The sequence below is a fragment of the Chrysemys picta genome, chromosome 7 (genome assembly GCF_011386835.1).
Source record: "Chrysemys picta bellii isolate R12L10 chromosome 7, ASM1138683v2, whole genome shotgun sequence".
Taxonomy (NCBI): Eukaryota; Metazoa; Chordata; order Testudines; family Emydidae; genus Chrysemys; species Chrysemys picta.
Genome location: NC_088797.1, coordinates 118,375,892 through 118,393,597, shown reverse-complemented (window position 1 = coordinate 118,393,597; position 17,706 = coordinate 118,375,892). Strand labels below are relative to the sequence as shown.

General features: G+C 38.6%; 1 protein-coding gene across 10 annotated transcripts in view; it reads left to right on the top strand.

The window, feature by feature from the left end:
• The window catches only part of VTI1A (vesicle transport through interaction with t-SNAREs 1A), a 343,084-nt gene that overhangs the window by 267,104 nt on the left and 58,274 nt on the right, over positions 1 to 17,706 (top strand). For 2 of the 10 annotated variants that reach the window (XM_065552485.1, XM_065552487.1), the window contains one exon: positions 2,865 to 4,260. The exons of 7 other annotated variants lie outside the window; for them this stretch is intronic. In XM_065552485.1, the coding sequence (XP_065408557.1) occupies positions 2,865 to 3,009 (145 nt within the window). In that variant the 3' untranslated portion in view covers positions 3,010 to 4,260. Of the gene's footprint in view, positions 1 to 2,864; positions 4,261 to 4,511; positions 5,567 to 17,706 lie in introns of those variants that run through there. One more of the 10 variants, XM_065552495.1, reaches the window with a different exon arrangement.

Genomic DNA, 17,706 nt, shown 5'->3' with positions numbered 1-17,706 from the left:
CCTAGTAAAAATCCCTGTATATTTTGTTCCATATACGTGATGCTGCTAATTCTATTGTGGATGAAAAGTTATGGGTCCCCTTTTTTCTTTCTTTAAGTTAATCTTTGTAACTTGACTCCAGGCACTCGGCCGGCCACCAAGAAATATGGTCAGATTTTATATTTAATAGTATGGTAGCACTTTGAGTCCCCAGCTGAGATTGGGGCCTCTTTGTGCTAGGCATTGTACAACCACGTGGTAAGAGGCAGTCTCTACCCACAGGAGTTTATCATCTGTGTAGAGAAGACTGAGAAAGTAGTAGCATTATCCCTATTTTATACAACTGAGGCACACAGAGATTAAATAACTTGCCCTGGGTAATACAGGAAGTCTGTAACAGACCTGGGAATTGAACTTTTGCCTCCTGAGTCTGAGTCCCGTGCCTTAATCACAAGACCATCCTTCTCAGAGTTTTTAAGGCCAGAATGGACCATCATAATCAGCTAAACTGACCTCCTGCACATTGCAGGCCATAGAACCTCATCCACCCACTCCCATAATAGACCCATAACCACTGGCTGAGTTACTGAAGTCCTCAAATCATAATTTAAAGACTTCAAGTTTCAGAGAATCCACCATTTATACTATTTTAAACCTGCAAGTGACCCATACCCTTTGCTGCAGAGGAAGGCTAAAAAAGCCCTGTGGTCTTTGCAATTCTGACCTGGGGAAAATTTCCTTCCTGACGATGCCTAGCACGCATATGGCGAGCAGTCAGATCTTGAGCATGTGGGAAAGAATACTCTGTAGTAGCTCAGATCCCACCCCACCTAACATCCCGTCACTGGCTGTTGGAGATATTTGCTACTAGCAGTCACAGATCATCTACCTGCCATGGTAGGCAGTCTCATCGTACCATCCCCTCCATAAACATATCAAGCTCAATCTTTAAGCCAGTTGGGTTTTTTCTGCCACTGCTCCCCTTGGAAGGCTGTTCCAGAACTTCACTTCTCTGATAGTTAGAAACCTTCATCTAATTTCAAGCCTAAACTTATTGATGGCCAGTTCATATCCATTTGTTCTTGTATCAACATTGGCACTTAAATACCAGGGACGGGGAGGAGTTATTCAAGTTATCTTTCTAATGTATTTATAGAGAGCAATCATATCTCCCCTCAGCCTTCTTTTGGTTAGGCTAAACAAGCCAAGCTCTTTTATTCTCCTCTCATAAGGTAGGTTTTCCATTCCTCTGATCACCCTAGTAGCCCTTCTCTGCACTTGTTCCAGTTTGAATTCATCTTTCTTAAACATGGGGGACTAGAATTGCACACAGTATTCCAGATGAGGTCTCACCAGTGCTTTGTATAATGGTACTTCCCTATCTCTACTGGAAATACCTCGCCTGATGCATCCTTGGATTGCATTATCCTTTTTCACGGCCGCATCACTTTGGCAGCTCATGGTCATCCTGTAATCAACCAATACATTCTGAAATCTGTACAAGAAATAAGAGCGCTCATTCAAATTAAACACAGCAAAACCTCTGTAATGCATAACTAGTACAATTTCTGCTTTCTGAGCTTTCTTTGAAGGCATTACACTATCTGTTGTGAATGCCTTCTAAAACTGATACACAGCACACACAATCGTAATGTGCCTTTGGACAATGTATTAAACCCAGAGATTTTATACTTTACACATGTTCCTAGGATTTATCTCGTGATTTCATTTAATCATATAAGGCTCTCCAAAGAGGTGATGATTTTAGATTCCATACTTGCTACTGTATAATTTATACACTAAGATGTAGTTTGTCTTTTCTCCCAACTTGCTGAAATTTGTGGGTTGAAGAAGCCTCTTCATGTTGCTTATGTAGTTCAATATTGTGACAGGGTTGATATCATTAATGAAAAATCTAATTTGATTGGATTTTTGCATGAAAATAATGAAAATGGTGCTTTAAAATGCCTTGTAGAAGAAACAGATAGCTTTTCTGGATTGGGCAATGTGTGTTGATTTCTTCTGGGGAGGGGAAAAAACCTGGAGAGACATTTTAAATGTCTGTTCCAGTTCAAAAGTTATCCAAGCAAATACTCTTGACCAAGGGGTTGAATATAAAGTTTGATATGCATAAAGCTAAATAATCGGAAATAATACTGCGACTAAAAGACATTCATTTATTTACTCCGTGCTTATTGTTAGCGCTAATAATGCATTTCAGGAGATTGAAATTGCTAGATAATTCTTTTGTGACGTTTATGCTGGATATTGTTATTTAAATGAACCCGTAGACCATACTGTAATGAAGAAATGCATGTTTTGCCTAACTCTGTTATCAACCAACATTCCAGCAAAATGAGAATTTTTGCCTCCATTCATTCATAAGGGAAACTGGAGGTCACTGATTTCAATATGGACCTTTTTTAAGCTTTTCAACAGTGAATAATTATGAGCTGCTGCTTCTGAAATTACCTGTATTCACTGCAAGGAAGGAAAAACTTTTATCTTTTGTAATGAAGTACACTTGCTCATTCAAACTTTGTAAGACTTTCTTAACATGGTAGTTTTATTGTGCTGATTTAGTGTTAGGTGGAGTAATAAAAGAACCCCATTTTTAAATATACAGATACTTTTGTTTATTCAATTTTACTTTTCTTGAATTTTGGATCCATCATGTAGAATAATACAGATGCACAAATTTTGTGTTTAGCGATTGTATAAATAAACTTATCAGTACAAATTGCTGTTTACTAAGACAAATGTTACTTCAGTTGCAATTTCAAATTCATTTTGTACTTTCATTTGAAGAAGGAGGTTTGAAACTGTTTTGGTCATGCTAATTTTTCTATATTACGTTTAAAAAAAGATTTTCTTTCTTATTATAGTTCAAAACGACATAGAAGAGAGGGCCTGAAAATATGGCTAGCAGCAATGGGCTTTGGGCTTCTCTCTTTGTTCCTAACAAAAAACAAACAGGTTGGCAATATTCATCAGTGTAAAGAAATGGTAAAGTCATTATCTAGGGAGTAAATTTTTTTTAAATGATATACAATACTTTGTTAATTATTGTCAGAAAAAAGCATGCAGTTTTACTTCTGAAAATGTATGTTCTGGTTAATGAGAAACATTACCCTGCAGCTTCTGTGGGATTTCTTGCATTTGTTTAAAAAAAAACAATCCACTTTTTCTTAGTAGGAATTTTAGTTAAGGGCTAACTTGAATGTTGTCCCAGGATAATAGTCTGATATTAGACAAACGCTAAGGGGAAGGTTTACTTTTGAAGGGCAAATATTGGTTTTGTGGCAAAGTTCTATTACAATAACTTCATTTCTATTGTACTAAATGACATGTCTAGATTTCAGATGGATGTTTTAATTGAGTAGTTGGTCACTGTATTTTGACTAAGACAGATGCTCAGTACCTTTCAGGAAGCTGTATACCTTTATATGGTTGAGGTAGTCAAAAAGCACATGAGTCTGTCTTGTACAGCACCACACACATTGTTAATGGTTAAAACATGATAAATAACAGCTCATCCATAAAATACAGTATTTTTAAAATGAACTCTAGTTTCATTAAGATTATTTCTGGTTAACTAAATAGTATACTTGTCTGTCCATGAAGCCAGTCAGAGTTCAGTTACACTGCTCTGTTGTTTCTCCTACAGACTGGGAAGAGCCGGAAGGAGAGATTAGGGAGGGGAGGGGAGGGGAATGGTGAGATGGAGAGAAAGCTTATGTTGTTGTTTGTTTTTAAATGTCTATGTGGCACCCAAATACTGTGGTGATGGAATTATATAAATAGATGGGTAAGTAGATACTAGTGCAGTGTACAACTGTCACTCTACTGAGGTAATATTTATCTGACCACATTTGCATGTGTGTCACTCATCTGTAAATGTGGGTCATATATCCAGTAACCTGAGTGGCTGGCACAGATTTCATTGTGTATAATTATTTAGTAAGTTCCCACTGTTCTACCATGTACTCACATCTCTGTGCCAGTGTAACGATAGCACAAGCAAATGGATCATTCAAGAAACAATCTTAATCATACAATTAAAAACAACAAATATGGGAAAAAACCTATTAAACCATCTTGTCTATCAAGATTAGTCTAGCTCTATTTTAAATGTCCCAAAATAGGGGGCTTCCAGCTCCTTGTCTTGGGAGACTCTTCCATGATCAAATAGATATTTTTTTGTATGTATGCTAAGTGCTGTCAGTGTAGGAAGTGCCATATCCAAATTCAATATTTTTTCACAATGTAAAGTTTTCTTCATTTCATCCCATTGCTCCTAATTATACCTTTGTTTTACCAGCTTGTACAATTCCTGTCTCTTCAGGGTGTGTACACCTGTCAAATACTTGTATACAGTTATCATGTCATCCTTAGTTGTCTTTCAGCAAAGATGCATTATATATATATATATGTAATCTGACATTTGCTTACAAATCAGTCCTTAATTATGTTTGTTGCTATTGTCTTCATCCCCTCTAATTTATATGAAACTTTCTATTACCCATAACCAGGGCCCTGAAATGAACTACAATATTCCTGGTGTGGCCCTGGCAAGATCATGTGGAGGGCATCTCACTACCATGATGCGAGTCCCTGAGTATGCAGCCCAAAGTCATGTCTAACTTTTGTACTGTATCACATTGCAAATTCATATCTAATTTGTTCTCCTTCACTCCCAGGCCAACATGGGCTGGGATTGGGCATGCTGTGGAGATTGAAGTCAGCACCTGGGAAGAGGGCACTTTCCCTTGCATTGTTAAGTACCAATTTGTTTGGCCAGTTGAGAAAGGAGGTTGATGAGATCCAAAGGAAGTCATATTCTTTGGCAGGAAGAATGTTTGTCCAAGCAAAAGGTGCGAAGGAAAATTGGGAGTCCCTGGGCTTCCAAGTGAGAGTCACGGTATACTTTCTCATCCATACAAAAGAGCATATGCACCTCTTCTCTTAGCTATATACCGCTATTGAGTCAGTGTAGTTTGGGTTCACAGCTCATGTGTCCCATTGAGCATTTCTAAAAAAAAAAAAAAAAGTCTGTTCTCTAGTTTTGGCTTTGTAAATGCCCAATAAAAATGGCCCTCAGCTCAGGAGACAGTGTAACATGGTGTCAAAAAATTCTTCAATTTTTCCCAAACTTTTTATTTTTTATTTATTATAGCAGAAACATGAGCTGCCATTATAGCTAAAGCTGCATAAGCATCCCCATTTGAATGAGCTGTTTTCAGTCACTGGGTAACGTTCTGAAACTTACAAACTTCAGGCTAAACTTGTCAAGGCCAGGTCAATACCCAGAAGTGATCGGTTTTTGTTTGTTTTTTAAATGATCTAAGTGAAAATACTTCTCTCATTTATTTTATTATAAGAAAATTGGAGGAAAACTACATTTTGCTAATTATAAAAATAATCCTGCACCTTTTATTTTGTATTATCTTGTGTTGAAAATAACTTTGTTATTACATTATTGTGAAAATGTATCCGCTGCTTTGTTAAATTAGAACTAATTATTTACAGTTTGCCCAGAATACTTTGGAAATGTCTTGCTGTATTAAAATGTGTTGCTTTATATCCACACACTGTACAGTTTTCCTCATTCAGTTCTGAAAAGGGAGATGGTAAATCCTAAAGTGTTTTTCCAATGGTACGTGCTAAGGCAGCGGTTCTCAAACTTTAGCAACCCAAGGGACCCACATTTTGATTTAAAATTTTTCACGGATCCCCAAGCTGGTTTCAAATTTTCCCCAGGGGTGCTCAACTCGCACTCAGCCCCAAGCCCCGTCCCCACTCCACCCCTTCCCCCAAGACCGCACTCCCGCCTCACCTCTTCACACCCCCGCTCCACCCCTGCCCCTCCTCTTCCCCACCTCTTTCTGCCCCCTACCCGAGCACGCCACATCCCCACTCCTTCTCCTCTCTCCCAGTGCCTCCTGCACACCACTAAACAGCTGATTCGCAGCATGCAGGAGGCACTGGGAGGGGTGGCTCAGCAGGGCGGTGGCCCCGGACATGACTTGTGGACCCCTGGAGTACCCTCGTGGACCCTTGGGGTTCCACAGACCCCAGTTTGAGAACCACTGTGCTATGGGATTCTTTTTAAAGAAAACGTGTCTGTCCTCAGAGAATTATATACTGGAAAAATATTAAAAACCTTATAACATGCCATATTTGGGAGGTTAAATTATTATCTCCGTATTTCAGTTATCTGTTGTTGAGTCAAAGGCAGCAATAAAATAATTTGAACTTACCTATTAGTGCAATAGCAACATGTTGCTGTGCTGTGTGGGAGACCTGGGGTTTAGCTTGACCTCAGAACTTCCGCTCTCTGTGCCACTGGAGACCAGTGTGGTGGCCTGCCTTTCTCTGAGAAAGGCCACAAACTGCACCACTGCTCACGGAGCCTCTTCCAACTGCTCTTCATAGAGCTACTACAAAGGTCACCTCCCTTAATTCTGCAGTTTCTGCCTTCCACGCAAAAGGAAAGATGTGTCTGTGCCAGCTTATAAAGAGAGAAACAGAGAGGATTGGAGTTGCCACTGCTGAATTAAGAAGTGCACAGTAAACAATCTTTGCCAGCATGGCTTTATTATAGCATATACTTAAGAAGGTTTTATAATCTGTTTTCAAAGGTGAAAGAAGATTCTGATGTTATATATACAGGGTGCTCTAATCACTGCTTTAATGTAACAGTTAGCCCAATTGTGAACATTTTGATCTGTTTAGCACACAAATTATATGGTCAACCACCAGCTATAAATTGTAAATTGGTGGAATATTTCTATAAAAAGGCACAAAAGATTGTAAATACTGAATAGGTTCATTGTCTTAGCAACCAATTTGGGAGTGGGGGGGGGGCAACTCTCTTTTTTCCTTTTTCTTTTAGAAATACTTTGTGGTTCACCAGTGCAGACACTGTGTATTTTTGTATCCCCATGCAGTCACCATGTTAATAGTTGTTTGCTAGTTGTGGTCAGTTGATTTAAAATAGCTGACAAGCTGGTATTATAGGTCCCAATAGATTATTCTCATATCAAATGGTAGTATTGTTGCTTTAGACCAAATCCCCCTTCATGACAGAGTTCATTATAGCTCTTTAATTTATGATAGCATGTGAAAGGATGAGCCTGAGACGATATAAACAGAGACTCAGTTTCTTAAACTTTCCCAAGCCACACATCATCCGGTTCCTATTTTACGTTAGTTGTTTAACATCTATGTTGTTGCAAAAGGATGCGTTGCTTCAGTAAGGCGTTATTGTTGGGTTTTCGAATCTAACACTTGTTTGGTTGGTTGCAAATATGAAAACAGTTTACAAAATATTTATTGCCATATTGAATTAAACATGCTGCTAGTATATATTTTCCCAATGGATGCATGTTATATATCTTTATTATTATTATTTATTTATTATATTTTTATTGTTGTTGTTATATACATTTGAATGAGTTCATCTAAAATGTGTTTTATTCAGTATATTATGTTGTCACAAAAGGCCTGCCCCATTCATTGACTCACTGGGCCTTGGGAACACTCTGGAGGTAATAATGCTCTCAAATCGTACAATGAGAGAACACCTCATTTACCCTTCAGCAATCCTTCGCTCCCAGGTTTTGGCTGATACACAAAGCAACATCATGCTCTGGTGAGAGTTGTATCTACCCCTTTCTGGTCAGAATGGAGGGGCACCACAATGGAGGGTCTCTAGAGAACTGAAAAGGGGGAAATGGGGTTGTTAGACATTAAGCCAGATGTTGAGTCAGGATTCTGAGCCCAGGTCTACACTAGCCAGGGGGTCGACCTAAGATACACAACTTCAGCTACGCGAATAGCATAGCTGAAGTCGGCTTATCTTAGGTCGGTTTACCTGGCCGTGAGGACAGCGGCGAGTCAACCACTGCCGCTCCCCCGTCAACTCCGCTTCCGTCTCTCGCAAGCTGGAGTTCCAGAGTCGACGGAGAGCACAATTGGGGATCGATTTTATCGCGTCTATACTAGACGCGATAAATTGACCCCCGATAGATCGATCACTACCCGCCAATCCAGCGGGTAGTGAAGACCTGCCCTGAGTTTCCCTCCCGGGGTCTGCCACAGCTCAGAATGTGACCTTGGACAAGTCTCTGAGACTCCCTATGACTTAATTTACCATTTTAAAAATGATTATGATACTAGCTTCAGTTGTGAAGATTACTATTTTTAAAATGTGTAGCGATTCTTTGAAGAAAGAAACAATGGGTGACAGACTGCTTCTTCACAGGGCCTGAATAACCCTCTTCAGTGTTGGCACTGAAGTGAAGTGGCCTTCACACATGTACTGCAGATCTTCTGGAACAGTGGCTGGCACTGCTCTGCACCCCCTATATGCAGGCTTCAGCCATTGGCTCTGTGAAGTCATGTAGCCTATGAATCCTACGTAATGCATCTACACATTCTTACCATGCTTGTCACCACAGCATCTGAGCCTAAGAAAATGATAACACGCACCTGTGTCAGGGCTTCAACACCCATGCATCAGCTTCTCCAAAGCCAGCATATATCTCCCCTCTTCAATGCATTGGTTTACAGCGGTGCAGTCCCATCATGGGGCTTAAGTAGAGCCAGAGAAAATGGGGGAAAGGAACCCCATCTGTTACCATCTGTATTCACCATATTTGAATAAATGTAAATTACTGAAAAAGAAAATATCATTTCTGCAGGCCGGTGAGAAAATCTAATAGTGTATATTTCTGAAGATACACAAATTGCTTCCCTGAGGAATTTAGAATGAAAGATGTGATGAGTTCTAAGCAGTCATTAACATTTGTTGAACATTCTACTTGTTATTAGTGTTTCATATACTTCTGGTTCAAGCATTTTGTGGAAAAAGAGGGGAATAAATGGGGTAACACTAAACAGATGGTCCTGTATGGGGAATTTCTAAAGCTTTTTGTATACTTTATGTCTAAGATAACAAATCACACACTGTCAGCTTGTGAGAAATGATTGTACATTTTGCAGAAGAAAAGCTCTTGCGGTCCTAGTCAGTTGGATGTCAGGCTTTCAAATTTGAGAATTTCACGTGGAGAGGTGGATGCTTGCAAGTGAGGTGAAAGTAGAAGAAATAATTGTTTAAAGACAGGGCTGTTTTTAAGTTCTCAAAACATGGTTTATCTTAGTCTTGACCATAAATGCATCATATCTATCTCCACCACATTCTGTGCGATATTGGTCTTATTTTATCTTTGACATCTGTATGAAATTCCCATATTAAGGACTATAAAACTACAATCACCAAAGGAATCAGTGAGAATAAAGCTGTCTAGTAGCCTGGTGAAAAAAACAAGAATCTACATAACTTTTAATTGTTTGATTGTTTATTCTGTTCTTGAAGTAAAAACATTTTCAGAAAGGAAGGCACAGAACTTGCTGCTTTCTTCCATATGTAGCTTCTAAAAGAAGCTATCCCTTTGTCTGAAAGCTCTGAAATTCATAAACTCGCTGCTAATATCTATCTACAGCTACCTAATCTATGATGTTTCTAAGATCCTCAGTAACTTTTGTAGTCCCTTTTACAACCAAGGGATAGCTCAAGAGATTGGTAGTGGGATACATAACCTTTCATCTCCAGGTCAATAATTCAGATCAGACTCGGAATGGTAACAGCTTGAAATCATTGCTGTTTGGTAGGTTGAGTTGGTGGTCTCAGTCTAGTTCTTAGCAGACAGGGTGAGACACTGGTTATGTAGGGCAGACTAGGTCTGGAGACTGAACCACTCTCACTTGTAGAGATATTTCTTGAAAATGGACTGGAGGAATCATCAGTGGAACAGCTTCTGAGCTTGCAGCTGCCACTATAGATGGGTTCTGTTCATACAGGGAGATGTCAGCTTTTAGGTCTGCCAGTCAGGAAGCTTTCACCCACATTCCATTCACTTGAGGAGGTGATGGGGACATAGTCTCAAGTGCATACACAAAGAGCTCTTACTTCACAGAGAATAGAAAACAGTAGACGTGAGTTAGGAGGGTTTTCTCACAACTCTTCATTCGGAGCTAATGTTTTCCTTTCATGGTAACTCAGCAGATGCATCTTAATATTGACTCAGTGACTGTAAAGTGGATGCTTCCTTCCAATCTGAAATTCTATCCTGTGGCGGGCTGCCGGGTGGGCTCCAGACAGATGCACCCAGTCTCAAAACTGAGCCTTAAATGTACACAGCAAAGCTGCTGGGTTTTGGTTGCAGGGTCATATAAAAGGGAGTTACGTGGTTAAAACCTCAACTGTGAAAATGTGTCTTTTGAAGAATCGTTTTGTTTTGTTCATGTCAATATGAAGAATAAGAATCTTGAGGTAGAAATTTATTAGTCTTATGAGTGATTTTGGATTCTGTTATGCAAAGGGACCTGCTTAGCTGCCTCTTTCTAAGACACGGTTGAGAACATCTGCCCTATGATGAGTTGTGGGGAGGAGTGCCACCTAATGTAAGTGCTGTGCTTTCAGTATGCAGGCAGAGAGAGGCTACATGATGGGTGGGGACTGATAGACTTTTTGTCTTCTCGAGAAAGTAGACTGATAAACCTACAAAACAGAACAGACTCTTGTCCTCTCATATGCTTAAAGAAGGAGCAATACTTAAACATTTTAAAATGCAAAAGGACTCTCTGAAACATTACTTTGAAAAAAAAACACAAAAGAAAACCACTTTTTTGCTAAGGGGTCTTTATAATGTCAGATTGTGCAGATTTTTCATTTTTTAATTTAACAGCAATTTTATTCTAGTGGGCAGGGAGCAGATTTAAAAATTGTAAACGGGCATTTTCTGTTTAATTCTCTATATAATGAACTATTGAATGAGTTAAACATGCTCTCTTTCATGCACATATACGTGTGTGTGCGTGTGTTTGTGCGCACACATATGTATGTGTATATCTGTGGCTGTGTGTGTGTGTGTGTGTGTGTATATATATATATATATATATATATATATATATATATATCTCATATGCTATTTCCTGAAAATTTTGCTTATGATGGTAGTCCAACAGCATGTGTTGCTATCTCCTTATTGTGGTGTTTCCTTGAAATATACATTTAAAAATAGGGCGAGAGAGACCCTGTTTTGATTGTCACATTTACCTTGCAATATATTTAGACTGGAGCTGAGGGAGTCACTAAAACAGGTACCTGAAAGCTCCTGAAAGTGATTTAGTATGAGAGTTGACACAAAGCCAGCGGGTCTGTATTATCACTTCCTGTTAACTGACTAATGCATTGAGCTGTTTTGACATGTGACCTGTTGATGTTGGCAGCTCATCTCTTCTCAGTCTATTATAACACCAGCTCTCCTCCCTAATTATCACAGCCTGCACCTTCGTCTTCTTTCCCCCAGCCCCCCCTCCACATTCCATTCAGCCTATCCCAGGCTTGTTGCCATTATTTGCAGCTGCCTCTAAGTATTTCCTCCTGACGAGAGATCCCATATGTCTGTGAGAGGTCTAGGTGACCAGGTTCTGAAGCTCACTGCTCCAGCTGGAGAGCCCCTGTGAGATACCTCACCACAGTACAACAAGACAGTTCAAGTCAAATGACAGTAACTCAGTTGTGCACTAGAAATGTATATAATAACAGATTCACAGTAGAGTTGAAACAAAATAAAGATTTGATTTAGGGGAAAAAAACACCTGGGTAAAATGCAGTTCAGTATTTTTTATAAAAATGTAACAAGCAGTACCTTAGCTGAGGAGCAGGCCGAGAACAGAGTATTAAATTAATATTTTCCAAACATTCTATGTTTCTGGTAGCAGCCACCAAGTGGTGGGCTCTGTACAAACTCAGAAAAAGGCACAGTCCCTGTCCTAAAGAGATTTCACTCTCAATTTTGCCTCCAAATGGAGAATGCAAGTTATTTAGATTAAATGCAGTTTAACTATCTGGTGTAGCACTCCAAAGTGAAATCTCGATAGCTGTTGATTTAGGCCTTGATCCTACAACCACTTGCACATGTGCACAACTTTAAGCATATGACTAGTCCCATAGAATCAACTACTCAAAATTAAGTGTTTTCAGGAACAGAGCTTAGTGATTTGGTTTGGCAAATATAAGCCTAATGTGTTTAATACATAACCCCATTACTTTTGTAGATGCTGAACCCCCCAGACTCAGATAAAATTGTTTAATATTTATCTCTGTAGATTAAATTTTAAAATTACAAGTTTGTTTATGTATGGTGAGAAATGATGGTTGGGATATATTGAAGGAAACTTGTCCCCTTCTATTAGCTGGTGATAGAGCACTATATTTAGTGTGGTTAAGAAGAAAAAAAACATGTAGGCTATAAAGCAGAGTTATCCTACAGTCACTGTGCAGGGGCGCGCGCGCACACACACACACACACACACACACACACACACAAAAAGCTTCCATTCACTTCAGTGGAAGTTTTGCCTGTGTAGTTGGTAGGGTCGGGCCATTAATCAGCTGTAGTATTTCACAAGTGGATGCTGAGAAGCCACCTTCTGAGCTGGAGGTTGAACGGCACTCATATTTTGCATAGGGTTGGGTCTGTAACTACGGTAGTGCAAACCTCCAGCGTAAATGTGCTGCTCCATCATAATAAGGGGCTTGCACCAATTCATCTGCCAAGGAACAGAGATTGTAGCGAAATGCTAGACATATCAAAATTTGCTGGAAGCTGTGTTTTTCCTGCTGAATCTGTTAAAACTAAAGACTTAATCGTTTTATTTTACGTGTTATAGCCTGTGTAACCGCAAACTCCAATCAATTACATATAGTTAGTTAAATAGACAATATAGTTTTAAATGTGTGCATTAAAGAACCCCAGGTTTTTCCTGGTAAATAATGTTACAGTTAGTTCCATGCTGGGTATATAATGACTATGTATGTGTCAGTTCTAGGATTTATTTCCAAACTGGAAAAGTAAATCCAACCCAAAATAAGCATGTCCTTTGAAATCTAGACACTTTATGCCTTCCATCACATCACGTCAGGTAACAATGCGAGACATCAAATGATACGATGGCACATAAGGTGACAGTAAACGAAAGATAAATGAAAGCAATAAATTTTTGGATAGACTTCCCTATTAATTTTGGTTGATGAGAATTTACTTTTAATTGCTGGCGCATTCAATTTATCAGCCACATTTCCTAATTCGTATTATTACAGATAATTACCAACATATATTTATTCTTAAAACTTTATTTGTTCATTTAGAAGCTAGATTTCAGCCTTTATCTTTGTAGGTAGCTGATCCAAGACAGTATTATGTAAATGGCTTAATTAATTGGTACCTTTCAGTTGAAACAGCAATTTACAAAGGGAGTAATCCTTTTCGAGTGGCATAAGCTGTTTAAAAATGGCAAAAAAAACAATGCCTTGCTCAGGCACCTTGTCACACAATTAAAAGTTATTTGACAGAAGTAAATATAATAAAATACAGGGCCCCTTCCCAAATATATTTTTCAGTGTAATTAAAATAGCATCAACTTGAAGATTATGCAGTAACTGTGCTTAAAATTTACATTTTGAGACTTAATTATGTAAAATTACAAAACTTTCTGATAAATGATGCAACATGTTGATGGCAAAAATATGATCCCAGTGGCCTACTTATTAAGTTTGCAATATTTCTAGAACAATTAGCTTTCTGTGTTCCATGCTCCGCTTGAGGCTCCCTTTGGAAACTTCTGCTGTAGAAAAGCTATTGTGGAATGTGGTAGCAAAACACCTCACGAAGGTCATTCTACATGAGGGGTGATGGTGTCTGTAATGGGCCCTCTCCTGCTTTTCAGCAAGAACGCTTTAGTGTTTTACTTTATAGCCTTCTAACAGAGGAATTGTATTAGTTTGTTTCTGATATTTACATGGCAAGGATTTATAAGCCTGTTAATAATGCTTCCTAAATAAACACAGAGAGAGAGAGAGAGTTTGTGTGTAAAAAACAGAGGAAATATTTCCCTGAGGTGACTGCCTGGTATCTGTATGCCTTACAAGTTTTAAAGTTAAAATAAGAATATGTTTCTCTCCCTTCCTCAACCTTTAGCAATTGGATAGCGTTATATTAATTACTAATATATATTACTAATTATTATTTTTCTCTTTGTTCTGAAGGTGGCAAGGTTTTGTCATCATTCTAACATCTTGCAGAATTGAATTCCATTCTTGGCCCAGCTGGTGAGATAGCTCTGTCTCTTGAGCTGACAAACCTCACCCTTGTGGCTGATTGATCCAGTGGAAGGTAGCTCCTCTGGGAGATTGCGGTGACATGAGAGATGGCCCATTGAGTAGCTTCGGTCAATCCCTTAGAGAGTTTTGAACGTCAGGACAGAGAACTTGACTCGGACTCTTCAAACGGCAGCTAGCACTGGTACAGTTATTAGCAAGAGAAATTGTTGTGAGCACATCACTGTGTGGTAAGAACTGTAGTGACTGAATCTTTTCCAGTTTTTGACAGCCTCTTTCCTAGGTATAATGAGTTGCAATAATCAAGCTTTGAGGTCACAAATGTGTGGATCATCGTGGTCAGTAGCTGAGATACTAACAAGTCTGTATTTTTTAATTATTTAAAAAAAAAACTTTTGTACTGGAGGATGGTCAACACTGTTCCCATCTTTTTTAAAAGGTGATAGGGTGACCCCTGGAATTATGGATGGGGAGGCACCCGCAGTATAAAGAAAAATAGTTGAGAGGATGATTAAAGATCGCGTTATAAAGCACCTATATGAGGATAATAAGATGAGGACAAACCAGTGCGGGTTTCTGTAACCTGTCAGAATTCTTTGAAATAGTTAACAAATAATGGATAAAGGAGAGGCAGTGGATGTCATTTATTTAAACTTTCAAAAGGTGTTGGATAAAGTCCTTTAAAGGAGGGAATTAAGGAATCTTGCTAACAATGGGGCGGGATGTTAAGGCTTGTCACGATTTTAAAACTGATTTAAAGACAAAGTTTAAAGTAAGCTTACATGGACAGTTCTTACTGCAGGAAGGGGACAATAATGGGGTGTTTGGAGTAGGTAGTAGGACTAGTAGCCAGGCTTCATCTATATATATAATTAAATGGCTATTGTGCATAGAATATAATTAGATAATATTCCCTACAAAATATATATATACTACAGTTCAGCATTATCATCCTATGCCGTCTAGACCTTTCCACTGCTGGAGACAGGATACCAAGGTTGAGTGATTATTGGTTTATTTTTAAAATATACCTTATTTGAGTGTACAGAGAGAACAAAGAATGATCCAGTAATTGTTGCACTAGCTTTGGATTTGGAAGGCCTGGATTCAATGCCCTGTTCTGCCACAGACTTCCTCTGTGACCTTGAGCATGTCGTCTAGTCTCTCTGTGCCTTAGTTCCCCATCTGTAAAACTGAGATAAAAGCACTTCACTCCCTCCCATGGTGAAAGATTGAGAAATGCTCAGAAACTATGGTAATTGGGACCATAGACAAAACCTTTTCATTGCTTTATATGCAATACATATTCTTTTAGAAATATAACAAAAAAATGTAAAGAAAAAGAGACCTATTTTGTGCAACATTCATAGCCAGGTGTAACAGTACATCCTATATTGGTGTGATGCTTCAGTTATTAGAAAAAGGCCAGATCAGGGAGTGTTGCGCTCCAAACTTCAGCACGTCTTAGAATTTGCATTTTAATTTTGCCATAAAAGTTGCCGCATCTAGAATACCCTAAAAGTAAAATGAGCCAGCACTTTTCCAAAAATACCGTAACATTGCAATTAACTCAGTGTTCTACGTAGCCTGGACATATTATGCAAAGTAGGAAAATATCAGTGAAGAACTGGGTCCTAATATTGGATTTACCTATGCTAGTACTGTATTTATCTTTCACTAAAGTACTTCTTTCAACTAATTCCTACTTCCCACAAAGAAGAAATCTCTGTCTGTATTGCAGTATGTCTCATTTGATTAGTGTTGTGATCTGTTTATTGCCAGAGTACATGATAAGAAGCAGAGAAGTGACTAGTTTAAAGTCACAGAGGGGGTCAGCATGTGAACCAAGATTAGGACCCAGGAGTTCCAGGCTCTTAATATGCACAGATCATTAAAACATGCTTCTCAAATATCAGGGTAAAGTCTGGACGATAGAGGCCACCTGTCTTTAACTGGCGATGGGCAAAAATAGTTCTCCTTCCTCATAACTGAAATCTCTTTGCACAGAATAATGCTGTAGACAACCTCTTTTTGAATCCCATAGCAGTGTTCATTATCACAAAGGATAATCATATAACAAAGTTAGTTAAGGTCTGCCTGGTACTTGATAACTCCAAATCACAGACTACCCCCTAAATTTTTTCACCTTGAATTGAGTAATTTCCTCAAACAGCACAAGACTATAAGGAATGAAATTAAATGCAATGGACCATATATAAGTACAGCAGCAGTGACTGATATTTTGATTGTTCGTTTCTTTGATCTTCTGTTGAATTTAAACTTGCCTACAGTGGTTTACCAGTTTCAATTAGTACACAAAACAAACTTTGCTTATTTTCTGAGATTATGTTCTTCATTATACATCGCTGGAGTTTTATATGTGGTTGCCAAAAAATCTTCTTTTGACAAATTCCACAGGAGGCATTTTGAGATTATTTGATTGAGTTGATTGAGTTTTGGCCAAATCCTGTACACTTTTATCACTGAAGACTAAAATACAGATGCTGGGCTACACCAAAATATATGGAATTTGCTTTGGCCCTGAAAATTTGTGTCACATTTTAAAACAACCAATTTGGGTACAATTTGAGTTAAGTGGCAAGTAAACAATGCAAATGAAACTGTTTTGTTAGCTAGAAAGTAATTGAAAATCTGCAACTAATTATAAATTGGCAAAACGTTAGTCTCCAAGAAGCTGAAAGGAATGCTTTGCTGGTTTTTTTTAGTTGTATTCAAAATTAGCTTGCTGTACACAGTCCACACAAAAGTTAGACTTTACAAAATATTGTAACTTACCTCATAAAAAATGTAACAAGCATTTAATTCACAGTTTGGGTTTCATAAGAAAAACACTATCTTAAGTCATGTGATCTTTTCATTTCACGTATTAATAATTACGAGCCTGAGTTTCAATATTTGTTTCCAGTTTTCCCCAGAATTTGTACTTCCATTGTTTATTTTTCAAATGGGCATCTCAAAGCATTTTATTCACATTAATTCAACTGTACAATACTTTTGTAAGGTAGAGAGAAGTATTGTTACATACAAAAAGAGAATCCTTGCTTGTGTTTGGTTGAAAAGTCAGGTGATACATTCTGACGTTTCTGTTGTTAACCTCCCCATAAGAACGGCCATACAGGGTCAGACCAAAGGACAATCAAGCCCAGTATCCTGTCCTCTGACAGTGGCCAATAGCAGGTGCCCCAAAGGGAATGAACAGACAGGTTATCATCAAGTGATCCATGCCCTGTCACCCAATCCCAGCTTCTGGCAAACAGAGGCTAGGGACATCATTCTTGCCCATCCTGGCTAATAGCCATTGATGAACCTATCCTCCATGAATCTATCTAGCTCCCTTTTGAACCCCGGTATAGTATTGGCCTTCACAACACCCTCTGGCAAGGAGTTCCAGAGGTTATAAATAAATAAAATAAATTAATGGAGATATCCTATCTCCTAGAACTGGAAGGGACCTTGAAAGGTCATTGAGTCCAGCCCCCTGCTTTCACTAGCAGGACCACTGATTTTGCCCCAGATCC